The 18,384-nt window shown below is 45.1% G+C and overlaps 1 protein-coding gene across 2 annotated transcripts in view; it reads right to left on the bottom strand.

The window, feature by feature from the left end:
* Positions 1-163: 163 nt before the first annotated feature.
* Positions 164-18,384, bottom strand: part of ACSS2 (acyl-CoA synthetase short chain family member 2) — a 58,230-nt gene continuing 40,009 nt past the window's right edge. Inside the window, exons 3-19 of one of the 2 annotated variants that reach the window (XM_053671031.1) lie at positions 17,557-17,648; positions 17,254-17,357; positions 16,470-16,542; positions 16,120-16,195; positions 15,844-15,958; positions 15,295-15,333; positions 9,995-10,132; positions 6,869-7,039; positions 6,435-6,568; positions 6,132-6,264; positions 5,995-6,051; positions 5,724-5,804; positions 4,494-4,602; positions 2,447-2,515; positions 1,933-2,109; positions 1,128-1,202; positions 164-1,004 (exon numbers count right to left, since the gene is read on the bottom strand). In XM_053671031.1, coding sequence (XP_053527006.1) covers positions 877-1,004; positions 1,128-1,202; positions 1,933-2,109; positions 2,447-2,515; positions 4,494-4,602; positions 5,724-5,804; positions 5,995-6,051; positions 6,132-6,264; positions 6,435-6,568; positions 6,869-7,039; positions 9,995-10,132; positions 15,295-15,333; positions 15,844-15,958; positions 16,120-16,195; positions 16,470-16,542; positions 17,254-17,357; positions 17,557-17,648 — 1,771 coding nt within the window. In that variant the 3' untranslated portion in view covers positions 164-876. The remainder of the gene's footprint in view (positions 1,005-1,127; positions 1,203-1,932; positions 2,110-2,446; positions 2,516-4,493; positions 4,603-5,723; positions 5,805-5,994; positions 6,052-6,131; positions 6,265-6,434; positions 6,569-6,868; positions 7,040-9,994; positions 10,133-15,294; positions 15,334-15,843; positions 15,959-16,119; positions 16,196-16,469; positions 16,543-17,253; positions 17,358-17,556; positions 17,649-18,384) is intronic. The other variant, XM_037164339.2, reaches the window with a different exon arrangement.

Genomic DNA, 18,384 nt, shown 5'->3' with positions numbered 1-18,384 from the left:
GGCCAATGAGTGTAGCCCTGCCTAGTTTGTCCTGACCAAAAGTTTTGGAAGGAAGGTATAAGGTGTTCCCTGGGGAAAACCACTCCCCTATCCGTCCCCACACAAATCAGAGCAGCTAGTAAGTACAGAACCTGTAAGACACCTGAAAAAACAAGTCATCATCTTGAGGTCACAGACTTTATTCCGACAACCAAAGAGCTTGAGCACAATCAAGGGGAGAAGAGAATTTCATCTGAGAGTGTCTGTCACGGGTACAACTGTGTTCAGATGAAGGTGGGGACAGAAGACAAAGAAGACAAGTTACTCTGGCCCCAAAGAAGCCAATGATCTAAAAACCGTCTGGAAACTGAGCCTGCCTTCACAGCCCCTGGAGCAAATGGGCAGGCGAGCACTGTCATCTGGCACAAAGACCCAGAGCAAAAGAAGCAAAGTGTTTAAAAAATAATAATAATTGTTCCAGGACTCACAAACAGGTGTTTCTAAGGGCAAGTGCATGCCCAAGATAAGTGCTGGTGCTTCCTGAGAGTTGATGTAGGGTTACAGAGCTGCCTCCCTGCTTCTTCAGTCTAGGCCCTCACTTGCCCTCTCAACATTCAACCTGGGTTGGGAACATGACCTTCAGTTCCCTGTTCTGGGCTCCAAGGCTCTTTGCAAGCACAACAGCTTGAGGCTGACCTGGATTCTGTCCCATCTGCCTGGCAGTCATAGGAAGTTGCCTCCACCCAAGGGTAAAGCTGGTCCTCGGTCCCGGATACCTGGTTGAGGGAGGTGGTGTGGGTCAGCCCTGGCCCTCAGCACTCTTGGATGGGGACAGGGAGGGTGGGCAAAACTTTGGAAAGCCAAGCGGGGGGAATCCTGGGTAAAGGGCAGTCTTGTTCACTGGATGGTCCGGCAACGGTGGCTGAAGAGCTGGCTGATGACAGATGGGTCAGCCACAGTAGATGTGTCCCCCAGGTCGTGGTCATTCTGAGCAATCTTCCGAAGCACCCGCCTCATGATTTTCCCTAAGGGACCACAGGTTTCTGGTTACCTGGTGACTGTGCTAACCAACTCCAGCTCTGCCAAAGGCTTTCACCCACCCATACTCCACCATACCCCAATTCCAATCCTCAAGTCTTTGAACATACCTGAGCGGGTTTTAGGCAAGCCAGGAGCATTCTGGATGTAATCTGGTGTGGCAATGGGGCCAATCTTTTCTCTAACTGTAAGCAACAAATCATTGAGCATTACTTCAGAACCTTTAGCCAGGCTCCCCAAAACTGAAGTAGAGATGGCTTTATTCCCCACCTATTGCCTCAAGGGCACTGCCTGTCTCTCTTTTTAAAACATGGTCTCTTTACTCTCTCATTTATCTTTTTTAAATTGATTTTAGAGAGGGAGAGAGAAAAACATTGATTTGTTCTTCCACCTATTTATGCATTAATTGATTGATTCTTGTGTGTGTCTTGACCAAGGATTGAACCCGCAACCTTGGCATATCGGCACCACGTTCTAACCAACTGAACTACCTGGCCAGGGCCTATCTCATTTATCTTAAAGTACCTTCATGGACCTCAGGCTCTAGAATCAACCCGCTAGAGTTGAAATCCCACTTTTCTAGCAGTGTGGCTTGGACAAGTGATTTAACTTCTCTGAGCCTCGATGTCTTCATCTTTATAATGAGGGTACAATAGGATTTATTTATGGGGTGATTATATGCATTTAAAGCACTTAGCCCAGTGGTGGCACAGAGAAAGAATTCTATTCATGCCAGCCATTATTATCCTAGTGGCTGACTGATGGAGACAGAACAAAAAGAGGGCAATCAGCTCCCTGGGATCTGTTTGTGGTTTGGGGAGCAGTTCACTCCAGCCCCTCCCCGACAACCTGCAGCGGTAACTGGGCTGTCAGGACAAACCCTGCAGTCCCTCCCTGCCCACGGAGGCTCCTCACTCTGCTTCTTGAGCTCCTCAGTGAGAGTGGAGCTGAAGGAATAGCCATCACACAAGGTGACAAAGCAGTAGAGGCATTCGCCCTTCACAGGATGAGGGTGGCTGACCACAGCTGCTTCTGCAACAGCCTGATGTTCCACAAGTGCTGACTCCACCTCTGCAGTGCTCAGCAGGTGACCTTGTCAAGGGAAAGGAAGTGCCATGAGAAAGATCTTGGCCGCTATCCCAGCCCCTGCTCCATCCGTGCCTGCAGGGCAGTCCTGGTCTGGTTGAATTAGAAAGGCCCTTCACTCGTTTTTCATATGACATGCCTCAGTTGCCCCACCATCCCAGTCCCCTCCTCTAGGCACATTCCAGTGTTTATCACTCTTCCTCCAAAACCTGGGCCCAGAACTGGATGCTTCATTCCAAACATGGTCTGGCCAAAGGACATCCTGGCTCTCTCAAAAGACTTTAGCTGGGAGTTGCTGGCAGAGCAGGGCTAATGAGAAGGGAAAATGGTCCCTGGCCCTCACCAGACACATTCAGCATGTCATCGATCCTGCCAGTGATCCAGTAATAGCCATCCTTGTCCCGCCGGCAGCCTGGGAAGTGGAGAAATGCACAATGTAATACCCCAGAGAAGGGTACACGATCCATATTACCCACTGCACTAGCTTCCTAGCAAGTCTTCCTGCTTCTGTGCTTGCCCACTGTGGTGACCCAGGCTCCAAAATGGCCACACTGATCTCCACCTCCTGCTATTCATACCCCAGTGTAGCCCTTTCTCATTGGACTAGTCTATGTGAGCAATATAATTTGGCAGAAGTGATGGAATGTTGTTTCTGTGGTTACATTATAGAAGACAATGTGGCTTCTATCTTGGTTGCATTATCTCATTATTTGTTCTGGGGGAGGCCAGCTGCCACATCATGAACAGCCCTATAGAGAGGCCCAAGTGGCAAGGACTTGAAGGTTCCTGCCGAGGGCCCCATGAATAAGCTTGAAAGTGGGTCCTCCAGGATCAGTCAAACCTTCAGATGACTGCAGCCCCAAACAACAGCTTGATTGCAACCTTCAAGAGACTCTGAATGAGAACCACCAGCTAAGACACTCTGCATTGCTGATTCTCTGAAATTGTATGAGATAATATAATATTTGGTGTTTTAAGCTGCCAAGTTTGGAGGTAATTTGTTCCACAATAGATAACTAATATACCCACCAAGTTTATTCTCTATAAATTAGGAAAAGTTATTTTCTTTTTAAAAAATATTAATGTATTCACCCTGGCTATAGTAGCTCAGTGGATTGAAGGTGGGCTGCAAACCAAAGGGTTGCCAGTTCAATTCTCAGTCAGGGCACATGCCTGGGTTGTGGGCCAGGTCCCCAGTAAGGGGGCGCACAAGAGGCAACCACACATTAATGTTTCTCTCCTCTTTCTCCTCCCCTTCCCTCTAAAAGTGAATAAATAAAATCTTAAAAAATATATTTATGTATTTATTTTTTTAGAGGGGGGAAGGGAGGGAGAGAGAGAAGGAGCGAAACATCAATGTGAGAGAGAAGTGTTGATTGGTTGCCTCTTGTAGGTGTCCTGATGAAGGACAAAACCTGCAACCCAGGCAGGTGCCCTGACCAGGAACTGAAATGGTGACATTTCAGTTCACAGGCCGATGCTCAACCAACTGAGCTACACTGGCCAGGGAAGGCAAAGTTATTTTCTAAATAGTAAATAAGTCCTCATCAAGTTCTCTGCTCAAAACCCCTAAAAGCCTCCCATTGTACACTGGATAAAATCAAACTTCACCATGGCCCATAAGGCCTTATATTATCTATCTCTTCAACTTCATTTAACATTCTTCCTTAGCTCACTACACACTGGCCACACAGGCTTCAGTCTGTTCCTCAGATATTCCAAGCACGTGTCTGCACAGAACACTTGCACTTACTCCACATTTTCCCATGACTGGCTCCTTCTCACCTAACCGGTCTGTGGTCATATGTCACTTGAGAGAAGCCTTCTCTCATCATCCCATATATGGTCATGCCTTCAGACACTCTTTATCCCATTACTTTACTAAGAGCATTTTTTTCTTCACAGCACTCATCACTAAGACAAGCTTATTTACTTGTTTGCTGAGTTTATTGTCTGTATTCCTTTAATAGAAAGTAAGCCCCATGAGAGCAGAGACCTTGCCTGCCTTATTCATGGTATTATCCCCATGGTTAGATCAGTGCCTGGGCATACTAGATGCTCAGTAAATATTTGTGGATGAGTGCAAAGGTGGATGGACATATGGGCAAACAGGCTCCAGGTATGGGGGACACGTGTGACATAATACTGCCATATGCCCCATCCTTTTCAACATAGGAGCAATGACAACAAAAACGTCATTCCTCATACATCAAATCTCAGATGGCACCACACTGAGACCCTTCCTGCCCTTATGGTCTCTGAAGCTCTAATACATAGGACACATTTTTCTCTCCTTGTGCTTCTTCACCCTTAGTCAACTCTTCCTGATAATGGGAGGGGAAGGTACATGTCTTGTTAGGAAGTGTGGGAAGGGGATAGCCAAGGCTCACCATCTCCTGTCACATAGTACCCAGGGAACTTCTTAAAGTAGGTGGCCTCGAAGCGTTCATGATTCCCGTAGACAGTGCGCATGATCCCTGGCCAGGGCTGCTTGAATACCTGGAGAGTAAGGAAGGCACAGTGGTCAACATCTGTTACTCTGTCTCACTGAAACATAATCCAAGCTTTGCCAAATCTGAGGATAAATGGCCCGGATGCCATTCCTGAGAAGTACTACAAAGTATAGGTTTTGGAGGTAGACAATCCAGGTTTGGAATCCCAACTGTGCTGCTTTGTGACCTTGGGAAAGTAACTTTACCTATCTGAATTTCAGGATCCTCACCTGTAAATCAGAGAAAATAATCTGGGAATTAAATTGATAGCAGGTGGAAGATGCCTAGCACAATGTTATGTTGACGATAAGCACTTAGCAAATGTGAGTCTCATTTTGGATAATCCCCTCAGGAAAGCAGAGCCAGTTTGATGCAAATGAAAACAGAATAAAAATGTGGGGCCCACTCATGAGTAAATTCCTTCCCAATCAATAATATCTTGTGGCAGACAGATCAGATGATGGCTAAGAGGCAGAAGGCCTGGCTGGATTCAAGTGTTGCCCTTGTTACTAATTTGTTTTTAGTAAAAGTGAAGTGGGGTGAATGTTATGAGTTCTAAAACAACAATCACAATGACAGCTAACATTTATCAAGTACTGTTAGGTTCTGTGCTAAACTTCACATGGTTCATCTAATTTAATCCAGTAACCACAAAAGACAAAGGTACTATTATAACCCTATATTACAATTGAGGAAATTTAGGTTCAGAAGGGTTAGGTAACTTATCTGAGGTCACTGAAGAGGCAGAGCCAGGATTTGAATTCAGGCAAGTTGATTCTGGAGCCTATATGACTTCCCAATATGTTAGGAAGCTTCCTTTCACATTAGAATGTTTGTCAAAGGAAGAGTTGGGACTAAGTCTTCCAGACCCAAAAAAGGCACCATCAGGAATCTTTGAGCAGAGTCCTTGAGAGCCTCGTGGGCCAAAATGCAGAGAGGCAGGCAAATGTGGAATCCAGAACAATTCCCTGCAGGATCTCTGCAAGTGATAAACCCTCAACTATGGAACTTTAATCACAGCAGCTACCAGGAGAGATTAGGTTCTAAACTCTGAAGCAAAGTACAGTATCCCCTGGTGCACCCTTTCCCCTCACTCCTCTAAGAACCTCCCAAGGGCCAGGGCCTCACCAGATAGCCTTCAGCTTCACCTTCCAACTCTTCCCCAGACTCATTCAGGATTGCAGGAGCTACACCAAAGAACGGGAAGGTCTAGAAGCAAACAGGAGACAGGACCCAAAGAGAGAAATGAGGCAATTCTGACACAACTCCACCTCTCCCATGGAGGAGAGCCCCAAATTCATCACACATCTCAGTTCAGTTCTCCACCCTCTACTTAGACCAAATGCCCCGAGACTCTAGCCCTGTCTAGCCCAGGGCCAGCCAAGGGAGCCTCACTCACAGCAGAACCAGGCTTCATGGGTGTTGCACCAGGGAGGGGTGTCAGCATATGGCCACCCTGCGGAAGTCAGAGATCAGAAGTTTGAGTTAGTCTTCCCACACTATCTCTGAGCCCCAACCTCTATACCCCTTACTCACTGTTTCTGTCTGCCAGAAGGTGTCCACGATGGGGCAGCGTTGGTCACCTACTACCTGGTGGTACCATAGCCAGGCCTCAGGGTTGATGGGTTCACCTACTGTGCCTAACACCTGTAAGGATGCCCGGCTATGCCTTTGGGCAGGGATGTGGAGAAAGAGAAATCAGGAACACATACCCAGGCTCTTCTCCCCACCCACCCCCATTCCAGGCTAGGGAGTTGGAACAGTGGCATGAAAATGACTGCACAAAGGCCAATTGTTCTAAGGGACACCAATGGGGCAGCAGCTGGGGAGGGGTCTCACTTGGTGACAGGTTTATCTCCAAACTTCATGAGCAGGCGGATAGCCGTAGGTGCTGTGTAGAACTTGGTGACCTTGTACTTGTCCACAACGCTCCACATGCGGCTCACATCTGGGTATGTGGGGATACCCTCAAACTAACCCCAGGGAAGGCTGGTCATTTCTGGTCCTTTCCAATGGCTCCTCCATTCCCCCACCATCCCCCAGGCTCAGTAATTTGCCCTTTCTGACAAACCCATGACTTCACTCCTTTACCAAAGAAGCCAAAAGAACTTCTCACTCAGGATTCACAATCCCCTCAGAACTGTGTAAGTCCTACTGCCTCTAGACCAAATGGCCTTGGGAGGCAGTCATCCTGGATCACCTTGTCCACCCCTGTCCACCTTGTCCACCCCTTAAGTAGGCCAGGTAGTTATGGGTCCAAGCTCCCTTCTTACCAAAACACTGGTAGCACCATTGGCCAGTGGCCCATAGGTGACATAGGAATGGCCAGTGATCCAGCCAATGTCTGCTGTGCACCAGAACACGTCCTCTGGATGGAAGTCAAACACGTACTTGAAGGTTGTGGCCACATAGAGCATGTAGCCTCCAACTGTGTGCACCACACCCTGGGGGAAGAAGAAGGCCTCAGGATGGGGCTTGGGCTCACTGCCACTGACCACCAGCGCTCCTTTCACACCATCCTTCTCTCTTCCATCCCCTTTTCTCCATGTAGTACCTCACACACATGTAACGTCAGTCCATCATTCACACCTGGACCTTAAGATGGTATTTCAGAGCCACCCACATTACTCTCATACATGAATACCGTGAGTACACTCACAGACGGTGTCTTTGTTGTGCATTCGTGCACATTACACATTGACAGAGTGAGAGTAGAGAAAAACAGACAATCTTTTCTTACTCCATCAATATCCCATCCCTGGGAAACAGAGACCAAAGCTGCGTTTCTAAAGGCTCATTGAGGGATATTCCAAAGCATGTGGAGAAAATAATTTAGGGATGGACTAGGTGAAAGGCAGAGTGACATCTTTCAAGTCACTGGAACAGTTTTCTTTTTCTTTTCCTTTTTCTAAAATATATTGTATTCATTATGCTATTACAGTTGTACCATTCCCCCCTTTATTCCCCTCCACCCCACATAGCCCCTCCCACCCACATTCCCCCACTTTCATTCATGTCCATGGGTCGTACATATAAGTTCTTTGACTTCTCCATTTTCTATACTATTCATAACCTCCCCTGTCTATTTCCTACCTACCATTTATGCTTCTTATTCTTTGTACCTTTTTCCCCTCACTCTCCTGCTGATAACCCTCCATGTGATCTCCATTTCTGTGATTCTGTTACTGTTCTAGTTGTTTGTTTTTGTTTTCAGGTTCAGTTGTTAATTGTGAGTTTGTTGTCATTTTACTGTTCATATTTTTTATCTTCTTTTTCTTAGTTAAGTCCCTTTAATATTTCATAGAATAAGGGCTGGGTGATGATGAACTCCTTTAACTTGACCTTACCTGGGAAGCACTTTATCTGCCCTCCCATTCTAAATGATAGCTTTGCTGGATAGAGTAATCTTGGATGTAGGTCCTTGCATTTCATGACTTTGAATACTTCTTGTCAGCCCCTTCTTGACTGCAAGGTTTCTTTTGAGAAATCAGCTGATAGTCCTAAGGGAACTCCTTTGTAGGTAACTGTCTCCTTTTCTCTTGCTGCTTTTAAGATTCTCTTATCTTTAATCTTGGGTAATGTAATTATGATGTGCTTTAGTGTGTTTCTCCTTGGGTCCAACTTCTTTGGGGTTCTCTGAGCTTCCTGGACTTCCTAAAAGTCTATTTCCTTTGCCAGATTGGGGAAGTTTTCCTTTATTACTTTTTAAATAAGTTTTCCATTTCTTGCTCTTCTTCTCCTTCTGGTACCGCTATGATTAGGATGTTGGAATGTTTAAATATGTCCTGGAGGTTCCTAAGCCTCTCCTCATTTTTCTGAATTTTTATTTTTTCACTCTGTTCTGGCTGAGTGTTTCTTTCTTCCTTCTGGTCCACACTGTTGATTTGAATCCCAGTTTTCTTCCCGTCACTATTGATTCCCTGTACATTTTCTTTTATTTCACTTTTCATAGTCTTCATTTTTTTCCCTCTAATTTGCAACCATATTCAACCAATTCTGTGAGCATCCTGATTACCAGAGTTTTGAACTGTGCATCTGATAGGCTGGCTATCTTCATTGTTTAATTGTATTTTTTCTGGAGCTTTGATCTGTTCTTTCATTTGGGCCTCTTTTTTTTTGTCTCAGTATACCTGCTACTAGTAAGGGGTGGAGCCTTAGGTGTTGTGGCAGGGGTGGGGGCTGGGCAGCCCATGTTGCTGAATTGTGACATATGTTCGAGAGTGAACAAAGCCACTTGCTCTGCTCTCTGCTAGTTTTTAGTCACTTCCCCTGCTACCCATAATCAAATTGGGCCCTTCAGGTACTGATTCCTGGGTAGGTGGCTTTGTGTTTGTTCTAGGAGCTGGTGGGTCTCTCTAACAAACTCTCCTGTGAGTCTGAGAGTTTCTCTCACTGTTGCAACCCCCACAGATGTTTTCAGTTAGAGGCTTTGAGGCTTAATTTCTCAGCACTGGAAGTAAAGTTGCGCGGTATCTCACTCTCTAGTTGTTCCTCCACTCCGCCAGCCACCAGCGTGCCATGAATCCTCTCAGCCCAGCTGCCCGCCTCCGCCCCTCCTACAGGTCTGGATGAATGTTTCTTCTTTAACTCCGTGGTTGTCGGACTTCCATAGAGTTCTATTTTCTGTCAGTTCTGGTTGTTTTTTGTTTTTAAGTTTGTTGTTGTCCTTCTTTTGGTTGTTTGAGGATGCACAGTGTATCTACCTATGCCTCCATCTTTGCCGGAAGTAGTCTGAGTTTTCTTAAGTATTTCTGGCTTCCACTGTGCCCTGACAGGGACTAGTGATCTAGTCCCTGTGGCAAACACAAGGCCCATGGGCTGAATCTGGCTCTCCACCTTGCTTCTATCCGACCCAACACCTTGCCTCTACCAGCAGCAGCACTGAGCTCCTTGCCCCTAGTTAAGGAGTAGTTACATTTATACAGTCCTAAAATCACATTCAGCCCTTTTAAAGCAACCGTGAGGCTGATGTGGCCCCCAATGAAAATGAGTTTGACACCCGTGGACTAGATGTTAAATTGTGGCATGTTAAAGGAGCTGAACTCTAAAAGTTGTAGTCTAGAAGCCCAAGAGAGTTCCCTGCGCCTACCCTTGGCCTTGAGTTGACAGGGCAGTTCTCCTTCAACCAAACCATGTAGGCATGGGCAAAAAACATTGATACAAGCCACACAGACTCGTGTTTTTCTCATTTAAGTGAGGGCAATATAAAAGCCCTCACTTAAATTATCTCATCTGGGCCTCACAACCTAATGTCTTAATTTGATTTAGAAAAGGTAATTGACATTTCTGAAACTCAGGGTTGTAGACTAAAATTGATATCATTAAATGCTCCCTCAGAAACTCACTTCTCACCCTTACACGCTATACATACATGTGCACATGTGCGCTCTCACACTTGCCTTGGGTTTGCCTGTGGAGCCACTGGTGTACAGGATGAAGAGCGGGTCCTCAGCATCACACCACTCAGGCTCACACTCGTCCCCTGCGTCCTGCATGAGTTCATGCCACCACAAGTCAACATCCTCATTCCAAGGGATCTGCAGGAGAAGAAAGGCAGAAATGGGCAGGAAAGAACTGTAAACAGCTCAAGATGGGGGCAGGAGATACCTGGCACGTGGAGGGGCTGGGGTGGGACTGGCAGGTGGGAGTTGTGGAAGGGAGGAAGGGCCCTGCGAGGGTGGAATAGAGCAGAGAGAACAGGAACTGAACAGCATGTTCCTGGGTGCTCCCCACATCCCACTCCAGAGTTCCTGCTCACCTGGCCCTCAGACTGAGGAGGGCCCCTTGGTTGGTCTCTTCTCATCCATCAATTCTTAGTTTAAATGTTACCTGGGAAAGGCTTTCCTTGAAGAGTATCTGGTAGCTTCCCACTCCCAGCATCACCCCTGCTATTATTCTTGATCACTGCACCATATTTCTTTCCCACACAGCACATATTTCTAGTTATTTTAGTTGCTTGATTACTGTCTCCCCAACTAGATAGTGACCTCCATAAGTGCAGTGGGATGTCTGTCTTTTTTTGCCACCTATATTCCCAGTACCTAGCAAAATGCCTGGTACTTAAAGGTCCTCAATAAGTTTTTGTTGGATGAATGAATATGCACACACAGACCTGCATACACACATATATACTTGTGGGACTAGTGGCTTATCAGCAGGGATGCGAACACCACACAATTCAGAAATGCAAAATTAGTCAGAGCCTGCAGACAAGGCAGGCATCTGGCCCTGTCCGTTAGTAATGAAAGAAGTCAACAGATCTTGGTCCAAGTGCCTTTTCCTGAAGGTCCAGACCTCATTCTCTGTCTGGAGGGACCTGCCCTTGATCTCCCTCTGCCTTTATATCACAGTTACCAATGAGTTTTCCCTAAATACATTTACTTGAGATTCCATGCATCAGGAGGTCTTTTTTTAAGTTGGTGGAGAAGGACCAAAATGGACTTCTCCCAGAGGGATGTCTCCCTATAACGGAGTGCCTTTGGTAACTATTTTTGAATCTGTCATCCCTAAATTTTTCTAAACTCTACTTGAAACTGTTTTCTTTCCTGGTTATATCACCTATTGAACAGACAGTTTTGCTGAAGCAAAATTCCCTAAATTTGTCCAAAATTTGCACTGATCTTCAATCCCAGTTCTGCCACTTCTAAGCAAGTCACTTGGGCAAGTCACTTTACCTTGTTACCCCTTATTAAAATGAGGATAGTTGTTTTTGTCCCAATGGTCTCACAGGATTTGGGGAGTATCAAAAGAGAAAGGTATCATCCAATAGTAAACACCAAGCCTTGGGTTATGCTGGGGATGGGGAAAACCGATGAATGTCAGAAAGATGGAAGTTACTTCAGTTCTGCTGAACTCCTCGGGGAGATGAATGTAAGGGTATGATGATGGGAACTGTTTGAGGTTTACTTTAATTGTCTCAAAGCCCTGTCATATTCATTAACCTCTCGTATGTTCGATGGCCCTGACTGGCAGGAAGACATGATAGTGTAAGAGAAACATCCTACTCCTGCTGTATGTCTATATGCTAATCTATTATGTATATATTTGGTTAAAAAAACCCTCAAAGTATTAGACACATACCTTGATAAATTATAAAATAACTCTCTCACCACTCTCCCCTTTCTCTACTACCTGCCCCTTAGTCTAGAGAATTTGATGTTTTCAGCATATAAGCATCATAAGAATGACAAGCCCAGGCCAAGTGAGGCACCGTTAAAAATTTAGGAAGAAAAAAGAGAGAGACAGCTGCCAGTGAGCTAAAAAACACACCCTATTTTTTTAGTGGAATAGCCATATAGTTCTACACATACCTTGTCACATGAAAACTTTTTTTTCTTGCCAAATGATCTACTTTAAATGAGGTCATTAATATATTTATTTATTTTTAAAGATTTTATTTATTTATTTTTAGAGAGAGGGCAAGGGAAGGAGAAAGAGAGGGAGAGGCAGAGAAACATTAATGTGTGGATGCCTCTTGCATGCCCCCTACAGGAGACCTGGCCCACAACCCAGGCATGTGCCCTGAGTGGAAATCAAACTAGCTACCTTATCATTCACAGGCCTGCACTCAATCCATGGAACTACACCAGCCAGGGCATCATTAATGTATTTAAGCAGAAGTGTGCAAATACGGCTTTGGGCAAATACTGCCAGTCTACAGCAGTGGTGTGAATTGTCAGAAAAAGTACATGTAACAATGAGTTACAATGTGACAATGAGAGGACTTTTATAATGTTATAAAACTGTTACCTGCCCTGGTTAGTGTGATTCAGTAGATTGAATGCCAGCCTGTGAACTGAAAGGTTGCCAGTTTAATTCCCAGTTAGGGCACACACCTGGGTGTCAGGCCAGGTCCCCAGTTGGGGGTGTGCAAGAGGCAACCCATCAATGTATCTGTCACACATCGATGTTTCTCTCCCTCTTCTCCCTCTGTTTACGTTGTGGATGTGGGATTAAGAAGGGGAGGCGGGGGAAGGGGCATGCTTCCTGTGTGGAGAAGATAACCAGTACCAGGAAGTAGGGCAAGAGTTCAATTAGTACCACAAACATGGACCAGGACGGCCTCGGGGAGGACAGATGCCAGGTGTTAGAGAAACATGAGGAAGCTCAAAGGTGACATAGTTGAGGACGACACATAACAAATTGTGTAGGCCCATCCTTAGAGATTGCTTAAGGATGAGGGGGTTTGGATCTCTGCCAAGAATTCTGCATCTTTGACCGCAATTCTTAGGCCAAGAAACCTGGACTTTGTAAGCCTGTTTTTATGGTCTTGGTTTTTTGGTAACAGTTTTCACCTCCAAGAACATAAATAAATCCAGGAGCCTGTGGCCTGGAGATCTCTGGTATTAAAGAATTACAAGAATTTATTTATTTTTTTCTGTTTTCCCTCTTAGAAATGCCAGCCTATGTTAAAAGCAATAAAAGCTAATATTTATGGAGTAGTTACTATGTGCTGAACACCTTGCATATATTGACAAAACCCCATCCATTAGGTACAACTATTATCCTTAGTTTACAGATGGGGAGACTGAGGCAAGAGGGCTTACATAACTTGACCAAGCTCCCGTAGTAGCAGGTGAAAGAGCCAGGATTTAAACCCAAGTAGTCTGGCTCCAGAGCCTATGCTTTAATCACTGAGTTTGTTCCCTCCTTCCAGAGAAAAAGTCTTAGGTTCCTGCATGAGTTTTAAAAAGAAACAGTGTCATTGAGCATCTTTTCATGTCTATTGGCTGTCTCTATGTCCTGTTTGGAGAAGTGTCTATACAGGTCCTTTGCCCACTTTTTAACTGGATGGTTTTTCTTCCTGATGTTGAGGTGAATAAGCTCTTCATATGTTTTGGAAATTAACCACTCACCAGAAGTATCATTGGCAAGTATGTTCTCCCATATAGTGGGTTCCCTTTTCATTTTGATGATGGCATCTTTTACTGTGCATAAGGTTTTTAGTTTGATATAGTCCCACTTGTTTACTTTTTCCTTTGTTTCCCTAGCCCTAGGAAGTATATCTGCAAAAATATTGCTATGTGACATGTCTGAGATTTTCCTGCCTATGTTTTCTTCTAGGATTTTTTATGGTTTTGTAATTTACATTAATTTACATTTTATCAATTTTGAGTTTATTCTTGTGTTTGGTGTAAATTGGTGGTTTAGTTTCTTTTATTTTTCATATACCTGTCCAATTTTCCCAACACCATTTATTCAAGAGATTGTTTTTACTCCATTGTATTCTCTTGACTCCTTTGCCAACTATTAATTGACAATAAAAACGGTTGATTTCTGGCTCTGTATTCTGTTCCACTGATCAATATGCCTGTTCTTCTGCCAGTACCAGGCTGTTTTGATTACAGTGGCTTTGTAGTATAGTTTGATATCCAGTATTGTGATCCCTCCAACTTTGTTGTTCTTTCTCAAGACAAAGAACATATATGCAATAGCCTATGGACACAGACAATAGTGTGGTGAAGGCCAGGGGAGGAAGGGGCTGGGCTGGATAGAGGTAGGCAAAGGGGGAAAACAGGGGACTTCTGTAATGGTATCAACACTTTTTTTTTTTTTAAAAAGGAAACTGTGTCCCCTAGGAATCAGACCTGTCTCTACCATACTAATGAGAATAGCAAAAAGGAAGATTATATTTATCATTAGCCTAAGATGTTATAATCATAGCAGATTTAGGTAAGAAACCCAATGAGGTAAAACCCAGAGGAATTATCGGTTTTCTGCTTTATGTTAATAAGGAAAGTAGTCTCCTTTTAAGCATGCATCATCATCTCTCCATTACTGGTGAGGGAACTGAAGCCCAGAGAGCAAAGGCAACTTATTCAAGGTCATACAGCTAAAAATTGGTTTCTGGACTCTAAACCCAGTCTCTCCTCTACACTAGTCTGCTTTGAGTCCCCACTTAAGAGATTTCCCTTCTTAGAACCACCTACAATGTAACTTTTGTTCAATTTAGCACTTAATTTTTTAAAATATTTTATTTATTTATTTTTAGATAGAGGGGAAGGGAAGGAGAAAGAGAGGGTAAGAAACATCAATGTGTGGTTGCCTCTCACACACCCCCTCCAGGGGCCCTGGCCCACAACCCAGGCATGTGCCCTGACTAGGAATCAAACCAGCGACCCTTTGGCTTGCAGGGTGGCAATCGATCCCCTGAGCCACACCAGCTAGGGCCAATTTAGCACTTAACTTTATCAGACTTTATATGCAGTTTGTAAATCCCAAAATAGTATAAAAATGTATTTTAGAATCTTCTTCTCTGCTGTCCTATACAGAACTTAGGCTTTCATTTGTAATACATATCTACCTCCCCAACTTGATGGTGAATTCCCAATGTTAAGGTCTATACCTACTCTACTTGCCTTCCTCGTCTCTCCTGGCTCTGCCCCAGTTAAGTGCATAGTAAAGACTTTCTGATAGGTTACTTGGTCCTCTGTCCCACAATGGTCCTGAGCAGCAGGAGAAAAATGGGTTGTCTGTCGCTGCCTCACTGAGAGCCATGCTGTATACTAGTTCGGAGAGGTAGCAACCGGCAATCCTCTTCACAACCCTTGGAAGTGACTTAAATGGCAAAGGACCCCAGGGCAGAGATAAGGGGGTTAGGTCTGGCAGTCATCTCAATGGGGCAAACAAGCAAAGAGCAAATGGACACACAGACAAGCACGCAGGAAAACAGTGCCCAAGGCAGTGCAGAGGTGGATACCTGGGGCCAGATGTGCTTGGGTTTCTCTTTCAGCTTACCCTGTTAAGAGCCCACAGAAAGTATGGTGAGCAAGGTCCAAGTATAGGAAAGTGGGAGGGAAGGGTCAGTGTGCCCCAAACCTCTGGCTGACTCCTTTTCTAATAAGGACAATATCTTGAGGGCCAGATGATAGTCCTTTCGTGGTGGGATTCCACAGGTAGCCCACCCCAAGCCACAGACCAGTAATGAAGATGACTGTATCTCATCACCCAAGTCAGCCCATTTCTAACCCAAGAACAAGCCCTGAAGGTCCCTCGTGCCCATCAGGATACCACAACCAGTCTCCCTTACAATGTCTCATGCGAAGGTCCCAAGTTGCAAAGGGCTCCCTAACCACTTTCAAGTTCAAAGTCCCCCAGCTCCCAGCCAGTCCTTCCAGGGGAGGCATTCCTGTGATGGCTCTCAGATCCTCAGAATTATAATGAAGAAAAGAAGGACATCAGGAACTTCCTGGGCAGGAAAAGGAAATCAATTTGAGCCCAGAGGAGGGCATACCAGTAACAGACTCACCTGCACATCTGGACATGGCCTCTTAATCGGTGGGCACTGGCTGAGAGAGTCACCTGTGCCCAGCTCTGACCTCCTCAAGTGCTTGACCACAATGCAGCATCTCACCGAGAAACCCCTGGAGGAAAGAAAAGCCTTAAGTGGTGGAATGGTTGGCTCAAAAGAGAACTTGTTAGAAGCCACCCATGTCCATCCAGGGTAGGCGGGACAAAGGGGAAATGGCACTGGGAAAAGGCCCAGTTGACTCAGAGTAGTAGCCAACTGGCCAAACACACTTACTTCTCCTGACACTTTTCCAGCGCCTCATCAGCCAGTTCCTTCAGGTTCACAAGCTTTTCCCCCCTGTAGAAGGCATCTTTGGGGAGCAACAGACATTCCAGGCCTTAGGAAGGCACCACACTCCTTACCCCTTATCCCTAGTGAGCACAATATTCAGAGTCCTTCCTGAGAGGGCTTCTTAACTCTTCCATCTGATTTGAGCAGACAGAGGGTTCGCTGAGGTAGAACCAGGAGCTACACAGTAGGCAGTCCCTACCCTCTACACTAAGCAGTCCCAAACTCCAACTAGCTCATCGAAACAAAGGCTTGGAGTGTAGGGGTTCTGGAGAAGTAGTGAGAAAATTAGTCACCTGCAGTGATGAGAAGGCTGCAACTGGAATCCAGTATCCGTTCGCATAGAGATTCTGCAGAGAAGCCTGCAAACTAGGGAAGGAAAGAAAGACTGAGAGAGCCCTGGCTGGATAGCTCAGTTAGTTAGAACATCATCCCTATACACCAAGGTTGCAGGTTTGATTCCCCAGTCAGGGCACATACTAGAAGCAATCAATGAAAGCATATAAATGTGGAACAACAAATCAGTATCTGTTTGTCTTTCTGTCTGTGTGTGTGTGTCTCTCTCCCTTTGTCCTGCTCTCTCTCTTAAATCAATCAATTAAAAAAAAAAAAAAAGACCAAGGGAGTGAGGGCCCAGGGATTAAGTGAACAAGGAAAGGAGTCATTAATAAAATCTTTAGAGTCTATAAGTTAAGGTCCTAGAAGAAACGGAATAACTAATAACCTATAACAAAAACATCCTAACACTGGTCGGTGTGGCTCAGTTGGTTAGAGCATCATTCTATAGACTGAAAGTTCTTGGGTTCAATTCCCAGAGAGGGGACATGCCTAGGTTGTAGGTTTGGTTCCTGGTCGGGACACGTGCAAGAGGCAACCAAAGATGTTGTTCTCTCACATGGATGTTTCTCTTCCTCTCTCACCCCCTTCTCCTCTCTAAGCATGTCCTTGGGTGAGGATTTAAAAAAAGAAAACAACATTTTAACTACTTAGTCTGGTTCTTAAGATCCTCTCTTCCAGATCCAATCTACTTCTTCAGGGCCCCATTCCCCAATAGGCCCGTTTTCCAGCCCAAATTCCTACCACAATGGAATGCAGAGCCCCAAGACGAGCACATGCCAGCATTGCTACCACAAGCTTCGGTATCATGGGCATGTAGATGGCCACTCGGTCGCCCTTCCGAACGCCTGCACATAAAGGACATAGACCATGGATCTTTCCTGCTGCTACTCCCTCCCTCTCATCCAGCTACCATCACCACCACCCCTCCAGCTGACCTCTTCTAGTCCCATTCCCGACTCTGCCCATCCCTCGTCTCCTTCTCCCAAGTCCTCAGATACCCCAAGGTCAGGCCCTTCAGTCCCCTCCCCCCACCTCTTCGCTCACCCTGTTTTCGGAGAACATTGCTGAACTGACACACTTGGACCAGAAGTTCATGGTATGTGATCTGGGTGGTCTCCTCTGGCTCATTGCCTTCCCTGAAATACATCAGAAAAAAAGTCATTAGGGAATATAATCTCTTCTCCAAACAAAAAATAGGAACAGTCATAAAACCTGCTCAGTAACACCAAGGCCTTAGAATGTCCTGTGAGGTTGAGCCATCTACTGCTACACCTTGAATTGACTGGTCTGATACTTTGGCCTCTCAAAGTATACTATATACACAAGCTGTGTGTCATTGAAAAATGTATTGTGAATCTCTGAGCCTCATTTAGGTTAATAAATGGGATAATGGTCCCTTATCTTTCATCCTAAGGATGTATTAAGGAGAAATTATATCACAGATATAAAGTGGGGTCTGCAGAACACTCACACACGAGTCACCTAGGGGATTTGTTAAAATGTAGATTCCTGACCCCCTACTCAGATCTACTGAATCAGAATCACAGGGTCCAAGAATCTACTTCTTTATTGTAAGCTAGTATAAAGAATCACCCATGATTCTGACATCAATTTGGAGTTTGAGAATGACCAGCCTCTACCAGCTGGTTTCTGTCCTGCTCACCCCTGCCTCCCACTCCTCCCTAGGCCCCTGCCTGGCTCTCTTTGATCATTCTTACATCTGTTCCTTTGCTTGTTCGATGACTGTTATGTACTATATACACATACAGAAATAAGCCACTGATGGATAAGATAAGCAGGATTCCTGACAACATGAAGTTTATATTCCTATGATTGTGCAAGAAATATCCAAGTAACAAATACAACCAAGAC

Source organism: Artibeus jamaicensis, unplaced genomic scaffold (genome assembly GCF_021234435.1).
Source record: "Artibeus jamaicensis isolate MK-2021 breed Jamaican fruit bat unplaced genomic scaffold, CSHL_Jam_final contig_685, whole genome shotgun sequence".
In the NCBI taxonomy this organism is placed as follows: Eukaryota; Metazoa; Chordata; class Mammalia; order Chiroptera; family Phyllostomidae; genus Artibeus; species Artibeus jamaicensis.
This window is presented reverse-complemented; position numbering and strand designations above follow the sequence as displayed.